At 34.2% G+C, this 19851-nt stretch overlaps 1 protein-coding gene across 1 annotated transcript in view; it reads left to right on the plus strand.

Moving 5' to 3' along the window:
* Positions 1–19851, plus strand: part of LOC138700418 (tyrosine-protein kinase receptor torso-like) — a 154473-nt gene that overhangs the window by 133102 nt on the left and 1520 nt on the right. Inside the window, exons 16-20 of the mRNA XM_069827036.1 lie at positions 1159–1224; positions 7584–7669; positions 8376–8590; positions 12369–12506; positions 18419–18598. Of these exons, the coding sequence (XP_069683137.1) occupies positions 1159–1224; positions 7584–7669; positions 8376–8590; positions 12369–12506; positions 18419–18598 (685 nt within the window). The remainder of the gene's footprint in view (positions 1–1158; positions 1225–7583; positions 7670–8375; positions 8591–12368; positions 12507–18418; positions 18599–19851) is intronic.

Genomic DNA, 19851 nt, shown 5'->3' on the forward strand with positions numbered 1-19851 from the left:
GGATGTAGTAACAACCTATTTATAATGCTAGGATGGCATAAAGGAAATTTCTGAAAATTAAATTTGGAATTTTTTTCATAAAATTTATCATTACTGTGTATTATTAGTAAGAAAACAAAATGTAAGGTATAATAATTTTATTTTTAAAAAGTAGGCTAATTGCTATACAATACCTTACACGACAGTTTCTTAAAAGAACTTGATTAATTTCATTGGCTTTTCGTCAAAGACTATGTCAGATTAAAATAGAAACTCGACTAGAAATACTCCAATAAAATGTACAGTAACAGTAAGTAAATACAGTAATGTGTGGTCTTAGATAAAACGAAATTGATTGCTTCTCAAAATCTAGTACCATTTCGGCACATTCATAAAAAAAACCTTTATTTACGGTAATGAGACCTTGTCACATTCATTTGCGAACAGCAATTCATAGGTAAGTGAAATAAAGACATTCTCTTCAGTAACGTTTAAGAGTAAGCTGTAAAATATTCACAGAAATTTTCTTATAAACGAGAGTAAAATAAATAAAAATAATTGTAAATACAAAAACTGGAACATACGAGAAAATCCATATAAATTATGAAAAGAGGATAGCTAAAGTAGATAAATTAATACGAAACCAAAAAAAATAATATATAGGGTAAACTAGGGTCTGTTGGACAGTCGGGCATGTTGGACACTCCGTACTTTAACGTGTTACCACGCCACTTGTGGGCACCACATTCAGCTAGAAGTCAATGACGGAAGTAGCCCCAGTCGTGGCTACTTCCGTCATTGACTTCTAGCTGAATGTGGTGCCCACAAGTGGCGTGATAACACGTTAAAGTACGGAGTGTCCAACATGCCCGACTGGCCAATAGACCCTAGTTTACCCTAATATTAATACAATACATTCCAATAAATAAAATAAAAGAAAATATGCAAGAAGTACTGCAATATTTTAACAGCAATTCTCATGTGACTAAGGTGATCTAAATCAACACTGAATCACATACAAAAGGCCACAAGTAGGCCTGCTTCGTAAACTGCAGACTTGTAGCCAAATATTTCGTATTGTGAACCTGATCAAAACAGAAGTGGACTTTGCCATATTTTCATTGCAGAACAGAGCTCTTATCATTTTAGGACTTCAGTGAAATAATCCTTTCTTTGTAGGTGACACAGATTCAGTCAGTCCTGTTCCTGGAGTGGTGGTGAATCAGATGTATGGCTACGTCAATGGTGAGTGTTGTGTTTATAGATGACGTTTCGTGATGCAAATAAAACTAACGTTCAGTATTAGCTTACACTAGTAGTGGTAAGTCTAATTAGTGATTTACAAAGTTATACCAGCATCTATGGAGATTATTATTGAAATCATTTTCAGCAACAGGAATAATTAAAATAAATAATTATTTCACATTTCTAAAATTACATCAGAGTGAACCAGGCTTTCTTAAGCTCGAATACGCCTATGCTGTCTTTTAAAACGTTGACAGCCAAGATATTTATAATACAGTGATTAATTCGCGTACATCTGAAGATCATATAGATTTGCATCTCAAATCCTTGCAACCAAGTGCATGAAGTACATAAAGAGAACGAATTCACATGTATAGGCCTATATATGTATATATACATACGGTATTTACCTTTCAGTGCCTAGGACTCGCGTTACGGAATGCGCGCTGGTTCGAGTCCTCATGGGGGAAGAAAATTTCTCATGAAATTTCGGCCAGTGTATGGGGCCGGTGCCCACCCAGCATCGTGATGCACTTGGGGAGCTACGATAGGTAGCGAAATCCGGTTGCGAATACCAGCTATGACGGCTGGGGGGATCATCGTGCTAACCACACGATACCTCCATTCTGTTTGGATGATCGTCCACCTCTGCTTCGGAATGTGGGCGTGAGGCCAGCAGCCGGCTAGTCAGTCTAGGCCCTTCACGGGCTGTAGCGCCACGGATTATTATTATTATTATTATTATTATTATTATTATTATTATTATTATTAATATATACCTTTTAGGCCCTGTGAAACATAATATTTTTTCATGCTAAATAAGCGAAAAAAAATGGTTTGCAACTTCAAGGAAAAACTTCTAATAATAATAAGAGAGAAATGCGCACGAGTGTGCGTTGTCAGAGTTACTAATAAATACCCGGTTCAATGCCAAAACCACGAATGTGCAAAATCTAACTTTTGAGATAAACGCATTTTAATATTCAAAGTGCTTGGAAAAATCAGGTTTTATAGTTACATTTATGTTTTCACTGCCAAAATGTTTAACTAGTTATGCTATTTCTTAGGACATACAAATTACCTCATTTGTTTCATATGTTAAGGACATTTTAAGGTGTTAGGTACAGCTTGCAGCAGTAAAATTTTGGAAATATTAAACTTTTTTTTCCTCCATTACTGTATTTTGTAAAATACTAAAAATTAGTATGTGTAAAACACTGTCCTTCTGCTATATAAAAAAATATTTTTACGATTTAAAAAAATTATTTACATTTTTTTTCAAAATTCAGTTCACTGTGCAGTGATGAAGCATTTTCCACATAACTAAAAAACTATCCAACATTCTGTGATGAAATTTTTGTGTGTATTTATGCATGTCATATCTAAAATATGATGCAAGATCACTTCTCTACCTTCGATAGATTGTCTGATAAAAATAAATTCATTTTAAAAAATAGTCAAATATCAGTACAAAACAAAAAAATTATATATTTATTAAGGAATGTAGTTGAAGGAGCATAATATTGTAAAATGAGTTTCAGTAATAAAATAAAAGATAGAGAATATGAAAAAATTAACAAATTTATGAGTTATGAGGGAAATTCTTCATTACTTCACAGTAAACTGTCGCCATTTTGAATTTTGAAAAAAATATATATATAAATAATTTTTTTAAATCGTATTTTTTTTCGTACAGCAGAAGGACAGTGTTTTACACATACCAATATTCATTATTGAACAAGATACAGTAATGGAGGAAAACAATGTTGAATAATTCCAAAAATTTTACTGCTGTAAGCTGTACCTAACCCCTTAAATAATTGTTCGTATTAGTTCTTCTTGGCATGGCAGAATTGCAGAATGTTTGAAGTGCTGTTTGCAGACTTAATAAACTAATTGTGAAATTAATGGTTTTCAAGTATTTTCAAGGATAATGGGAGGACTTATTTATTATTATGAAATTAATTTTATAGAAATTTTTCTCTTCATTCTTACTTTCTAAAGAATTCTGTTATTGGTACATACACCGGAAAAATACTCTTTTGTTCAACTGAGAAATATGAAAGAACACAATCACTATTCATACTTAGAGTCCTCATCTGCATAAAGTTCAGGTGAGTCATCACGAATGTTTCTGTTGTATTTCAATGAGTTGCAAGATCCATGGTACTCCCTCGGTATAGGCAAGATCATCTCACATTATTTTGAGATCCTGGAATTTGGCTGCAGCAATGGACAGATCTGCACTGTAGACTTTTTGGGAGTGGACCATCACTTGGCCTGTCTCTTGGTCTCTTCAGATTGACTTGATGGAAATCAGATCTGGATTTATCTTTAAAAAATGTTTGTCTTGATTCCGTTGTTTCTGTTGTATTTCAATGAGTTGCAAGACCCATGGTACTCCCTCGGTATAGGCAAAATATTTTGAGATCCTGGAATTTAGCTGCAACAATGGACAGATCTGCACTGTAGACTTTTTGGGAGTGGACCCTCACTTGGCCTGCCTCTTGGTCTCTTCAGATTGACTTGATGGAAATCAGATCTGGATTTATCTTTAAAAATATTTGTCTTGGTTCCGTTCTTAGACACTGCAACCAACGAATATTTCTTCTTTCTTACGAAAATGACTTTAAGCTATCAAAATCATCATGAAGAAGAAGGAGAAGGAGAAGAAGAAGAAGAAGAAGAAGAAGAAGAAGAAGAAGAAGAAGAAGAAACGGTGAAGGTTTTTTTTGGATAATACAAATCAGTTTTTCCCATCCTTTAGGACTAAACTGGAAATTGTTTGATTTCTTGTCTATCTTGGAATGTATAGAATCACATTCAATTTCGATATATCCATCTGAAAAAAAATTGAGTACCGGGTCTTTCCCGGGGGTAAAAGGCGGTCAGAGCGTGGTGCCGACCACACCACCTCATTCTAGTGCCGAAGTCATGGAAAGCATGGGGCTCTACCTCCATGCCGCCCAAGTGCCTTCATGGCATGTGACGGGGATACCTTTACCTTTTTTTACCTTTTTACCATCTGAAAAAATCTGTGATCTTTGGTTTGTAAAGGAAAAGAATGCACATACCAATGAAGATAGAATTATTTTGTTGTTTCCTATGACTGTCTGACATCATGATTACTGGGTGAGACATCACATAGTTATAAACACAGGGAGAAATTTCTATTGTCTCACTTTTACGTTGAGTCTTATCCTAGATGTAACACTTTGTACCGTGATTTCCAAATTGTATATCCCCAGATTATAAACAGCCAATTTATGGAGGTAAAATATTGGATCTGCCTGTCCCTTTGATGTATTTAAGACTGTTTGTAGTTCAAAATTGAAGAACAGTATTTCCGATCTTGACAAGATAATGCCTTGTCTTCACCCCTAGCCTCTCGTGCACAGTTCCTTTTTCCAAGTGAAGCTTATAATCGACATTCATACATGTATTTTTTAAAAAGATAGAGTAACATTGTAATCATTGACAACCTGCCTGTATTTCTTAATACCAACGAAGGTCTAAATCACACATTTTGCATCTCTCCTTAACTCCATTTTGAGCCTTATTAGTCAAACGAGTTGTACTAAAATGTAAAAACTAATGGTATATTTGTTGGAAATACGTGCAACAATACTAATGACATAATTACGGAATCAACATAGCACCACACACATTGTTTCTGATATTAATAAAATGTAAAAATAAATGAATGAATGTGCTCCATTGTTACAAGTCCAATGCCAAAATCATGAATGTAGCACATTCGTTAATACTGTCTTATTAGTTTGTTAAGGGGGCCAGTGCCAAAATCACGAATGTGCCACATTCGCTGCTTTGGCATTGTACATTTTCATCTGGAAGTACATACGTGTTTTAAGAATTGCGAATAACTCGGAATTGAATGATCATACACTTACGTGACTTTGGCATAAGAATCTACATACCATACAGACTCAGAAAGTGCACTTAGGTGAAAATTCGAAATTTTGCACATTCGTGGTTTTGGCATTGGACCGACGTTATGTCAGTTATTGATTTCTCTGCCATCTTACACGTTAGTATGTGATATTTCCGACATAGTTCACCACATAGTTTGCACACGCAATCTCCGTCAGCAGTATGGAAGCCTGATCTAGTGCACAGTTTATGGTGGTAGCCATGGATTTTGGTCCCATCCAGTTTCTGTCTATCATGATCCCGGTGCTGTAGAACTCGTTCGGAATCTGGCGTCTTTTCTCTTCTCTTTCCGTTAGAAGTTGCTCGTAGCCCCTGGTAGATGACAGCAAGTAGTCCATTCTGAGGTCTTCTATCAGGAAAGTTTTCCTTGCAATTACTGTATGTATAAATATCAGTCTCGAAGGTGCATATTTTGATGTTTCCAGAGCTCTTTTCAGGAAGGTAGCTTTAACACTTCCTAGCATCTCTAGATCCTTCGTCTTTAAGTATTGCCAAATAATTTGAACTCCGTACGTCAGTACTGGGACTATCTTTGCCCTGAATAGCTTCATTGCTGTTTCCAACGACAGTGATTTTAGGTGCTTCATGTCGCTTATTGCCCTGATCGCTGCTACACGCACTGTCAAACAGGTTCCTGATGTTCGGAAGGTCACTCCGAGGTATCTGAACGAGTTGACTACTCCTAGTGGCTCTTGGTTATGCTGGATTATATCATTCCTCGATATCATAACCTTAGTCTTTTCTGTGTTTATATGCAGTCCGTTGTTATTTGCCCAGTCATTCAATCGATCGAAGCATGATTGCAAGTCCTCCACTTTCGCTGCTGCTATGGCCATGTCCGCATACACATAAACGTCCGTCTGTCCACCTCCGTGAACTACTTCTATCACGTCCGCTGTCATTAGTAGACTTCGGATTTTAGGTAAAAATCTATTTTAATCCTTAAAAGATACGTTCATAAAAACTTGCAAGTACACTGTACAAGTAATTATGTTTTATATAAATAAAACTATGCCTAAAATTGGTATTTTAATAGCACCTAAAAATGCCTATTTTGACGACAAAGCCTATTTTGACCTATTAAGTATGTTACCTCTAATGGTCGAAACACCTATTCTTATTTCGAAAATTTGTATTTTAAATTCGAAATGTGTTCATTGTTCTGTTGGAAATAAAGTGCGGGATAAACTGGAGCACGTTCTGCAGATATATGTAGGACTGAAGAACCTGCGTACTGCTTCAGATATCCTGACAGGAAAGAACACGGATTTCCAATGTAACATTCCTGTCCAACTAGTGTAAAAATTTTAATACGCTCCTGTTACTTCAATGGATGTGGAGCGTTCATTTGCAGCATACAAATTTGTGTTGAGTGACAGACGACATTGCTTTTTAGTTGAAAATTTAGAAAAAGTATTAGTAATTTATTATGGACATTAACGGACAAGGCTTGGTAAAATGTGATTATATTTGACTTGTTTGTATACTGAATTTATGTCTAAAACTTATTTTTCACATTTAATGGTTTAGTTTTTGTATAACTAGTTAGATATTTGTTGTTCTTGTACTTTTAGTAGTAGTGGTAGTAAAGGTGTATAAGTATTTAAAATTATTAAGTTTTAGAAGTGAATTTCTGCTGATTTGGAACATGTTTTTAAAGGAAACATTATTTTTGTTAGAGCCTATTTCCTACATTTTTAAGCCTATTTTAGGTACCTAAGATTATATTTTAACGACCTAAAAATCCGTACCCTAGTCATTAGGTTGGCTACTTTAGCTAGCGAATATTTGGTCCGTTGAACGAAAGTTGTGTTCACTCACAAGCCAGGAGTAGAGTGCAGCGCAAACCAAGAGCTGTAAAAGCTGTCACATGAGGTTGAGAGTCTGTTCACACATAAGGCTCGTCTGCAGCTTTGCATGTCTGTGTATCTGAACGTAGGATTCATCAACCAGCAAGCGACAGAACTTTACTTATACACAATTAAAGTTCGTAAAATAACCGTAGTGCAGAAATATATTATCTAAAGTTTCAATCGATACTTTGGCCTGTATGAACATCTATCTGTCAAACGGGGAACTCTGTGAAGTGAGAAAGAGATGTCCAGTAATTTAGGTGGATTCTTTCGCGTGCCGGAAATCAACTAAATGGGATCTTTAGCTTTACTTTCCTTCCGAATTTTGTCACCTATTAAAAATCTATCGCTTCTCCCGCATCTGAATCAGCGAACTTTGAATCCAGTGACGAATTTAATAAACAATAGAACGCTTTCTTTGTATGTTGCAGCAGCAATTCTTGGTAATGTATTTCTGCATTTCGATTATTTTACGGACTTCAATTATTTTGTGACGTTTTATAATTATTTGTTACCAATTTCGCATAATATATTATATGTATTCTTTTGCTTCAGTCAATGATGACAGCATCCAGCAACCAAAAAATCAGTTAACACCTGCTGACCTATTATCCTTTGCGAGACAAATTGCAATGGGAATGGTAAGTCTGTGCGAATAACTCAAATTAATTATAAGAGTAAGAGGAAATACAGCCATTTCTATGAATATAGCCTACACAATATTTATTATTATGGTAATAATATTATTTTTAATTGGTTCTCTGCTTTACATGGATCTTGTACAAAACGTTTACCGATATGATCACGAAGGACAACTTATGCATTGTCTATAAATTCGCGAATAATATCGTCTGTGAGCAGAACTGCTACCTGCATAGGGTCCCTATACGAATTGTAGGCCCTCCCACAAATATTTTTCAGGGCTCTCCCCCTCACCAATATTTAAATTAATGTTGGAATTCTATAATCTAAACAAAGTACCTACTAAGACATTTTAATATAATGTCCACACAAAGAAGGAAACAACCCATCAATAGATAAGTCATAAGACTGAAAATAAATCTTATATTATACACAGAGTCCGCCAAAAAAAATGTATACACTCTATGTCATACTGTATCGGGATATAATTATTATTATTATTATTATTATTTTATTATTATTATTATTATTATTATTATTATTATTATTACTTTTTAAACTTTTAAACATGAGAAGTTATTCAGATTCAATAAAATTGCATGGCAATGAGCACTGGTAGAATCAGAATAATACTAGTTAGGTAATATTTTTTTACCTTTCCCTACAATATAAATTAACCTTGGTGCATACTTCTTTGTTGTCCAGGAATATCTGTCAATTAATCGTGTAGTGCACAGAGATCTGGCAGCCAGGAATGTTTTGGTCTGTGCTGACAAAACAATTAAGATATCCGACTTTGGGTTAAGTCGAGACGTGTATGAAGAAAATGTGTACCGCAAGAAAGGTTCTGGACGATTGCCTGTCAAGTGGATGGCTTTTGAGTCTTTACTGCAACAAGTATACACTACCCAGAGTGATGTGTGAGTTACTAATAACAAAATATATGTGTATATAATACAAAAATATTTCTTCTTCTGGTCCTAGTCTGCTTCCGGTCTTGATCAACTCGGCGATTCATTCTTCCTCCACTACCCTTACTGTCCATCCTCTGATACATGTCACACTCGTAGATTTAATGTCTTCCCACCATCTTTTTTTTTTAACTGTGCTATCAGAAATTACGTGGTGAGGTGGTTCAGTCCCCATCACGCGAAAGATAAATCAAATAATTCATATCTTTCAATCATCACACAACACAGTTTAAAGTCCCCCCCCACTATGTTAATACTTTGTAAGTTGCCCATATTTAAACGTTAATCCAGAAAATCTGTGAAACTAAACAAACATTCAAAGTAAACTGACCTCACTAAATTATTAGGATTTTAAACAGCATTTTCAACAATTAGATCAGAAATTCTGAATTTAATTCTTACAACAAACTAAAAGGGTTATTCGAACAAGCTTTAACGTATAACTGTAACTTATCTCAAACTTATTCTGAATTCTGAATTTAATTCTTACAACAAACTAAAAGGGTTATTCCAACAAGCTTTAACGTATAACTGTAACTTATCTCAGGCATCACGATGCCTGCATGCCCTCTATAAGACACGTGATTTCTAAACTTCACAGGTGCACTGAGAATTAACACGTAACAAAGAACACACTTACATTAATAAAGGAAGTAACTATTCTTCCGTAAGGAAGTCTAACGTTTGAAGTTTTTCCCTAACATGTACATCAGTTTGTAGATATACCCTTCTGAGTTCTTTAATAAAGTCGGGTAACGTTTTTGTTTTGTTTTGCAACATATAATAAATAAATCCCATGGCAACCACAATATACTAAAATAATGAGGAGTCTGTGGTACGTCCAGGTCAAAAACGACCCGCAGATTCGTGTTCGGGTTCGTTGCCGTATGCACATTATTTAGCTGTTGCTGAACCCATAGCCAAATACCCCTTGAAAGATCTGAACATCTTGTTAGTCTGTGGCTAAATGTGTCAATAGTCCCACATTTATTACACTGTGGAGTTGGGACAATGTGGTACATGTATTTTCCCTCTTCCGTCATAATTATCCCATTAATTAGCGCATATGTCTCCAATTTCCAACTTGATGGCATATGTGGTATTTTAAAATATGACCAAATCTTCTTCCAGTTCTTATTAGGAAATTTACCTTGTACACTTGGTAAACACCTCACTTGGTCTTGGAAGTAGCTGTAGACCAGTTTAGTTGTTATTTGTTCTGCTGCAAATCTTAATGGGGGTCATCCAACTCTTCTGGTTCCATAAGAGTGGGTCAGATGTACCTTTTTATAAGGATCATTTCCATTATTCCTCATATGTCCTAGGCATTTAATTTTTCTTGCTTCGACTTCATTCATAATGTCAGATTCACCAAATCTAAGATACAATTATGCATTAATATATCTAGTTCTCCATATAGGCCTACCACTGTCATTTTCTGGGCCACATAGGCACCCTTCTAAGGATTTTCCTCTCAAAAATTCTGAGTTTAATTTCGTTCGTTTAGCTCGTATTTAAAGTTTCACATCCATAGGACTATACAATTCAGATCTTTTTAATGTTTTGTATAATTGAGGCGCTGGGTGCAATAACAGCTTAACTCTACTTAAGTCGTTATTCCGGCGATGGCATTTTCATGATCTTCCATGTCTTCTCTATCGACTGTAAAAGTTGTATTTCATTTCGTTGATCCTGAATGGCATGAGAGTTTATTATGCGAAGTCCTGAGCTAAGTCAAAAGGCTCAAAATTCGCAATACTGTTACACTTACGTTTTACATACCAGGGTCTTCGGCAGTATCATGTACTTACAATACCGTTTTCCAGCCATTTAATTTTTAAGTAGAGCATAATATACCACCAAAGAAAGAAATTAATCTAAAAAAATCCACTTCGTCCTGCTTAAAATTATCAACAGTAATCTTACTAGAGGTTTTAATTTATCTAGTGAAAGTCAAAACTCGAATGGGATTTAATTGATAAATCTCGAACCTCTCGTGACATTACTAAAGAGTACAGACAATTACACGATCAGAAGAAAGAATATAAAGATTAAAAGAAATTAAGCACACTAATACAATATAATATTAAATGACTTACTAAAATTCTATTTCACTAATGTTAGCTTCACCAAAACATTTGAACGAAGCCGCCGATTTCAGTTGACTGTCTATGCGGTAAATAAATGACAATAGCAAAGCATGTTTTATAGTACCGTAAAGAATTTGCATTTTGAAATGTTGGCAAACAAAGAAACAAATGGTAGGGAGGTGATAAAAACAGAAGAAAATATATATTAATTGACTTACTAAAATTCTATTTCATTAATGTTACTTTCACTAAAACGTTTCTAATACAACAAAATAGATACTGACTTACTAAAATAATTCTATTTCATTAATGTTACTTTCACTAAAACGTTTGAACGGAGCTGCCATTTTCAGTTGACTATCTATGCAGGAAACAAATGACGATCGCAAAGCATGTTTTATAGTACCGTAAAGGCAAAGAAAAAAATGGTAGGAAAGTGATAAAAACAAACAAATGCTAGGGAAGTGATAAAAATAAACAAATGCTAGGGATATGATAAAATTGTGCAATAAGCAGCCAAGATTAGTTGAAAGACGTCCTTTCGTACCGTTTTATTGGTCAAAAGTAGTATGACGTTGTAAAATATAATAGTCAAAGAAAAATGATATTATTTCATTACTGAAATTCTTGAAATCAGAAAATGCATGTTATCTTCAAAATATTTTGGATTCTGATCCAGTGTTGAATGAAAATCACCTTGAAAGTGAAATCAGTGATCGATCATGAATAAGAATATTTGACACTATAGTAGAGGAGTTTTTATCTGGAGCATAGTTTTGGAACTAATTTTCTTAATACAGCTCCCTGTTTCTCTTATTAGAAATTTATTTAAAAAATGTTATTTTTGTTTCTACACTATATTTACAAAAAAAAAAAACGTAAGGGCTTATCGGCTAAAAATATTATTTTTATTATTTCGATAGCTGAAGCCTTAATGTGCTATTATTTCATATTATTCAATCAATAAAGTTCGTATATCTACATGTTAGTGAAATAACACTTTTCTACTGATTTTAATGCCTAGGTACTCAACTTCAAGAATTCTCATACTTTCTATGCAATAAAGACTTAAGTTTTCCATAATTTATTTACACATATTTGAACATGGATTGTGTTTAAATTATAATGGTATTGTATTTGAATAATTTATACAGTCTAAAATATTATACAAAACAAGTGATACGAGTATATGTACGAATAAAATTTCTACATTGTTCTAAATTTTGACATTGTTTTTCTTAAAACATGGGTTTTCAACTTAAGCTGTTATTGCACTCAGCTCCTCAATTACATTTTGCATTAATGTTTGTGCGACATAACTTTAGATTCTTTTGCAACCATAATAACATTTCTTGGTTACCATAGTCTGTGGTGAATTTCTGCATTCAATTTGTTACTTGTAATTAAGTTCCCCAGGTATTTGAATTGGTTAACCTACCAAATCTGCATAGTCGAAGTATTTTTTAAAATTATATTAGGAAACGACCTAAACGACACGCTACTGCAAGCCATTTCTTATTCAATTAAATGTCATTCAGTTTCTATATACGAATCAAATTTTACTTCACAATGCCTCTGTCAAATTATATAATGCAAAATTTGATGTATATCAATAAATGACTTTACTTTGTTTACAGATGGTCCTTCGGCATATTACTTTGGGAAATTGTGACACTAGGCGGTAATCCATATCCAGGCATTTCAACAAACAAATTATTTGGTCTATTACGGGACGGATATCGAATGGAATGCCCAGCGAACTGCAGCAAAGAACTGTGAGTAGAGGTATTTTCTTGTATATTTTCCAAGCAATAGTTGAGACAATTTAAAATAGTATTTAATAGAATATATTTTAAATTTCAAAGTGTGTCAGTTAGTACTAGTGTTCGAACATGAAAGGGGATATCAAAATACTACAAACTTCGCCCTATTCCTTAGGTATAATGTAGAAGTGAAGCATGTAAACTAAAACAACAAACATTGATAGGAGGCCTTATGTTCGGTTCATGTTTGTCGAGTCTCTATAGCACCGAAGCTCCCTTTGCGTTTGATCAATCTTTTCCCTTCCTTACATATGTTCGGTGCCTTTCTCCTAGTTCCTCCTCTCCCTGCTGCATAATGATGTCAGGCACATATCTTGCGAAGTGACGCATATTAATGAGTATAAGTATTTTTCTTGTTATTAATATGACTAAACATTCACAAAAATAAACGTATAAATAAATCAAACAAAATATATAAAAAAAACGCAGTACCGACTAGTATTGTGCACGTTCAGATATGAGAGAGGAAACCAAGACATTACAAACTTTGTCTTATTCCATATGAAAAACTTATCGCAAGATATGTGTTCAAATCCTTAAACGGTTTAAAATAGTGTCCTGCAATGTTCGAACATGAGATCGGCAACCAAGACATTACAAACTTTATCTTATTTCATATGAAAAACTAATCGCAAAATTTGTACTAAAATCCTTAAGCAGTTAAAACATGAAGAAGTGGGAGTGGAGGAGAGCGAATATTTTTATAATAATATGGAATAAACACAACAGGCCTACTCCTACAGATTTTCCGCTTATATTCTCACAACTACGAAATATTAGATACGTCACTATAGCGCAGCTCTATGCAGACCGCCTTGCCCTTGGTTAGATATCAGGGCAGCGAGCAGTCTCTACGAATGGGATGATGACCTATGTTCTAGATAAGCGGTAATGAATCTTTAGTAAGCTTACGCGTACCCCCAGGGGTACCCGGGGTTGTCTCAAGAGGTATGTATCCCACTGACCCACTGACTACGTATGTAAAAATGCCAACATATTTTATTGTATGTTGATTAATTATTGTAGTTTACATATTTTCATACTTTTTTGTTTTTTTTTTTCTCATAGCCTATAATGACAATGCAGTTTCGGGGGTGCGAAAGTAAAAAAATATGTATTTTGGGGGTACCGGTACGTTAAAAAAAAAGATTGCATACCGGTACCACTGCTCCAGATCATGGAATAATTATTGCTTGCCAAATATCAGTCGAGTTGCGCAACTTAGGTTTAAGTTATTATTATTATTATTATTATTATTATTATTATTATTATTCCTATCTTAATCTCATAATGCCTATAGTTGAAAATCAAGGTCAAATTGACTCAATTTATTTTGATTTTAGCAAAGCATTTGATGTTGTTCTTCACAAAATTTTATTAAATAAATTAAGTAATTTTGGTCTCTCCACTAACTATGTTAATTGGTTTGAAAATTATTTAACAGATAGACAGTCTTGTGTTCGACTAGGTAATTCTCTCTCGGTTCCATTTAATAGTTTATGCGGTGTTCCTCAAGGGTCTACATTGGGACCTCTCTTATTTTTATTATTTATAAATGATATAAGTAAAAGAATAAGTTCTAGCTGCATTTTGTTTGCGGATGATCTCAAAATCTTTCGCAAAATTAATAGTTTGGTTGATTGTCAAATTCTTCAAAATGACATTAATTCAATTTCACAATGGTCTGTTGAAAATGGAATGAAAATTAATCAATCCAAAACTTTTGTTATTTCCTTTTCACGGAAAACTATCTCCCTAAAATTTAACTATTCTCTCAGTAATGTCGTAATTACTAGGAAAGATTGTATTAGAGATCTTGGTGTCCTACTTGATTCAAAATTATATTTCCATGATCATGTGCAATATATTTATACCCATTCGTTAAGAATGCTTGGTCTAATTAGGTCTATAACTTATTCTTTTTCCACTCCTATGTGTTTATTAATTTTATACTATACGTTGGTTAGATCCAAGCTTGAATATGCATCTGTTGTATGGAACTCCATTACTTCCACTGACTCGGCTAAATTGGAGAATATCCAAAGAAAATTTATTTCCTTGTGTTCTTATAGATTTTTACCAAATTCCGATTATAACTATGAGATTAAATGCAATTATTTCAATTGCGGTAGTTTGTTCACCAGACGTCAGGATCTTGATTATTTATTTTTTTGCAAAGTCATTAAGGTGATATTGATTGTGAATCTTTCATAAGCAATATCAGTCTTCGTATTCCTGCTAATGGTTTAAGATTTCATAAATTGTTTTATAAGAATCCTAAATCTCTCTCTCCGGTCTGCAGATGCATTAAATATGCTAATTTGCATGGATTCAACTTGGATCCATTTAATGTGTAGTATATCTTTGAGTTTTAACTCACTGATCTAATTTAATAATTATATGTCCATATATTTCTTGCATTTGGTCTATTGATTCATGTAGACCATTCCATTATTTCAATTCTCATTGTACTAATTTTATAATTTTATAATTATTATTTGATGTAGACCATTATATTGTTTGTATTTCATCTCATTGCCATTTTCTATCATTCATTCTCATCATCATTTGTTGTTTTGTTCTGTTTTGTATCGTGCAAAACTGTAATTGGCCTTGGGCTGTTGTTTTTGCACGTTAATATTCTAAATAAATAAATAAATAAAATAAAATAAATTATTATTATTATTACTATTACTATTATTATTACTATTATTACTGTTATTATTATTATTAGTATTATTACCATTACTATTATTATTACCATTACTATTATTATTACCATTATTATTATTATTATTATTACTACTAGTGCAAGTTTATATGCCACATAGTGGATTAGCAGACGAGGAAGTGGAAGAAAACTATGACAAGATAGAAGAGATAATTAAGGAGAAGAAAGGAGCATTCGTAATCCTAATGGAATGCAGTTGTTGGAGAAGGTCAAGAGGGAAAAACAGTTGGAAAATATGGACTGGGAAGAAGAAATGACAAAGGAGAATCTTTGGTAAATTTCTGTAAAAGAAATAAAATGATTGTTGGAAATACATTATTCCAACAACAACAACAACGAAGAAGATACACATGGACATGGCCAAGGGACGAAAGCAGATACCACATAGATTACATACTGGCACAGGAAAGATTCTGAAATTGCTTAAAAAAAGCGAAGACTTTACCAGGAGCAGATATTAACTCAGATCATGTCCTGCTAATAGGCGAAACAAATTTTCAAGAGAAAGCCGCTACATTAGAATCCACACCTGAGAATATTGAGTACTGGACTCATCTAAAAACCTGTATACATACAACAGCAGAAGAAACAATAGGATACACAGAACGTGTGAGAATTAAGAAACCTTGGATCACAGGGAAAATGGAGAAGATGGAGGAGAGGAGAAAATAAAAAAACATCAACACAGAAGAATGTAGAAGAAACTACAGGAAACTAAACAACTAAGAAGAGAAACATAAGGCGAAGGAAGACTAGGTGAAAGAGAAATGTAAAGAAATAGAGGATATCTAGAGAGAAAAGGCAGATATGATTTAAAGTAAAATGTTTGGACTTCACAAATAAGAAAAACAAATCCATGTGGTTGACAGAGGACGAAATCGGAAATGAAATAACAGACAGACCAGGCATACTGAGCAGATGGACGAAATATGTAGAAGAGTTATATAAGATAGGAAATCGTCCAGATAATTTGACTACAGAAGACGAAGCAGCCGTATCAGAAGACGAAAAAGGATTATTTTAAGGGAGGAAGCTGAACTAGCGCTTAAGGAAATGAGGAATGGGAAAGCAACAGGAGTTGATGGAATTTCCATAGAATTAGTGCAATGCTTGGGAGAAGACAAGAAGAAAATTCTATCATGCAACGAAATATATGAGCAAGGTGACTGACCCGAAGATTTCACGGAGACAGTGTTGGTTCCAATACCGAAGAAAAATAATACCAAGAAATGTAAACAGTTTAGGACAATCAGCCTGATATCACACTCGGCGAAGATTCTTCTGCGAATACTGAATCGACGTTTATATTCTAAGATGGAAGAACAGTTGCAATAAGAGCAGTTTGGCTTAAGGAAGGGAAAAGGTAGGAGTTGGACTGCTACGAACAATCGACGAAAGATACCTAGAGAAGAATAAAGAAGTGTATGTAGACTTAGAAAAGACTTTTGACGGAGTGGATTGGAATAAATTGATGTGGATCCTAAAGAAAACTGGTATGGATTGGAAAGAGAGAAGACTGTTCAGTAATCTTTATATGTAACAAGTGAAAGTCAGGAGAGGAGAAGAAATGTCAGAAGGAAGTGAAATTGGGAGAGGAGTACAAGGATGTCCTTTATCACCTACCCTGTTAACATCTACTTGGAGAATTTAGTAAAGAACTGTTTTCAGAATATGGGAGGAGTGATAGTAGGAGGAAGAAGAATAAAGTGCATAAGATTTGTTGATGATATGGCGTTATTAGCAGAAGAGGAGATGATAGACTACTAAGGGATATGCTACTAGAACTAAATGACAGCTGTGAGAGTATGGAATGAAGATAAATACCAACAAGACAAGGCCAAGGTCATAGGAAGAAAAGTAAAGAAGGTAAATTTGCGAATTCTAAATGAGGCAGTAGAGCAAGTGGACAGCTTCAAATACTTGGGGTGTACTATAAGCAGTAACATGAGCTGCTGCCAAGAAGTCAAAAGGAGAAAAGCAATAGCAAAGGAAGCTTTTAATAGAAAAAGGAGCATCTTCTGCAGACCTCTGGAGAAAGAACTAAGAAAGAGACTAGTAAAGTGCTTTGTGTGGAATGTGGCACTGTAGGGGCAGAAACATGGACATTACGACGAAATGAAGAGAAACGACTAGAAGCATTTGAAATGTGGATTTTATTATTTTTATTTTATTGGGTTATTTTACGACACTTTATCAACATCTAGGTTATTTAGCGTCTGAATTAAATGAAGGTGATAATGCCGGTGAAATGAATCCGGGGTCCAGCACCGAAAGTTACCCAGCATTTGCTCGTATTGGGTTGAGGGAAAACCCCGGAAAAAACCTCAACCAGGTAACTTGCCCCGACCGGGCCGGACCACCTGGTTTCGCGGCCAGACGTGCTGACCGTTACTCTACAGGTGTGGACTGAAATGTGGATATGGAGAAGAATGGCGCATGTGAAATGGACAGACAGAATAAGAAACTAAGCTGTGTTGAAAAGAATGGATAAAAAAAAAGAATTATGCTGAAACTGATCAGAAAGAGAAAAAGGAAATGGTTGAGTCAATGGCTGAGAAGAAACTGCCTACTGAAGGATTCACTGGAAGGAATGGTGAACGGGAGAAAAGTTCGGGGCAGAAGAAGATACTAGATGATAGACGCCATTAAGATATATTGTCATCATATGCGGAAACTGAGAGGAAGGCATAAAATATGAAAGATTGGAGAATGCTGGGTTTGCAGTGAAAGACCTGCTCATGGGCAGAACACTTATGTATGTATGTAGTGTTCTTTGATCTTGTTGATCCTCTATTGGACTTTAATGTAATTTATATTATTTTTATCACTGTTTGTATTTGTGCTGTCTGGTAGGATGGAAGAGAAAGCCCTAAGGCCTTAATTCTGTCAGATTAAATAAATAAACAAATAAATAAATGTGATAAATAGGAGTCCCAGGTAGAAGAGGAGAGGCTCAATGCCTGCCCCCTCCCAACCTGCGCCTTATGATCTTTGCAGTTTGGGAAAACTGTTAAATTTAAATAAAGGATTTTGTAGAAGGCAAGAGTTTTATTAATTTATTCCTATGCAAACAACTTACAACATATTATCTGCGACGCCCTGAATCTGTAAAAAACAGAATGTTCACTTCTAGGTATGACATCATGTTGGCCTGCTGGCAAGCTAAGCCTAAAGATCGACCAACATTCGTAGAACTGCACAAAATGTTAGATGATCTCCTGGAGAATTCATCACCGCAAAAGTACCTGAGCCTCAACGTGATCAATTACAAGAGCACACTAAAGGCTATCCCTACACAATATCGTGAACCCAGGTGAGTTCGCTTACGCCTTTATCTCATACCGATATCTCAGGAGAAAATTACGAATGTACACAATTTTTATTTCGGTATTATTTTGTAGTGTGCTAAGAATCAGAGCACGTCCTTATATTGATAAATAAAGTAGATAGTTTTAATAAATAACGGTACTAAATTTATTTTAATGTGTTTTCTCCTCCTACATAACTGAACCTGAACATACATTCCTTCATATGCACTTCAATGGCTAAGAAGTGATACCTCGTATCTAAAAAAATGGTAATTTAGTTTAACTTCATAATAATAATAATAATAATAATAATAATAATAATAATAATAATAATAATAATAATAATAATAATAATAATAATAATAATAATAAATTTATTATTATTATTATTATTATTATTATTATTATTATTATTTTCACAAAATTGGACAGGTAACTAATATTTCTTCCTCGAGTAGATCTTACAAAGCAGGAACATACTTTTATAAAAAGTTGTGTAGTATGAGAAAAATTAATTTTTGAAACAGATTTTTTATTTTCCTGGGAATGTTCAGATACGAGGTATCACTTCTCAGCTATAATAACAACATAAAAATAAAGAAAACAAAATACAAAATAATTATAGTGTTGTCAGGTTAGGGATCCTTATTGGCCAAATACAAAGTTCATCACTGCCGATACATCAGTCCCCTAGAATCAAGAGAAAGTGTATTGGTGCCCCGTCATGTTGAAGCCTTCAGATCGCAAAAGGCACCATCTTTTAGCAGCTCGGAAAGTTCCTCCCCACCCCAAGAAAGCTCTTTATAAGTTATCATTCAATTTGTGAGGAAACATGTAGGTTCGTTTCCTATTACATCTCATATGTGATTTTAAAAACAAATGCATGCAGATAGGAAAGAAAGAGAACATGTGGGTTGTCTTTATCCCAGATGTAGCTCTTGCAACTGTTGACTCTACACTGAGTCACGCTTTGCTACTGCGCAAACACAGCACATTACCACTACTTCAAATAACACATGAGTCCAGAAGTTACTGTCTAGATACTAGTGTTGTAGGATTTAATCGATTAATCGATAAATTTCTGTTGTAAGATTAATCGATCAATTTCAAATATTTAATCGAATAATCGAGTCGATTAAAATTAATCGGTTGTAGTTGATATTAATTATTATTTTATTAATACAAACTCATACTAAAAATTCCGACAATATTTCTCTCTCGGAAATTGCTTACTTAAAAGCATAAGAGTACTGTTATT

This window comes from Periplaneta americana, chromosome 5 (genome assembly GCF_040183065.1).
Source record: "Periplaneta americana isolate PAMFEO1 chromosome 5, P.americana_PAMFEO1_priV1, whole genome shotgun sequence".
Taxonomy (NCBI): domain Eukaryota; kingdom Metazoa; phylum Arthropoda; class Insecta; order Blattodea; family Blattidae; genus Periplaneta; species Periplaneta americana.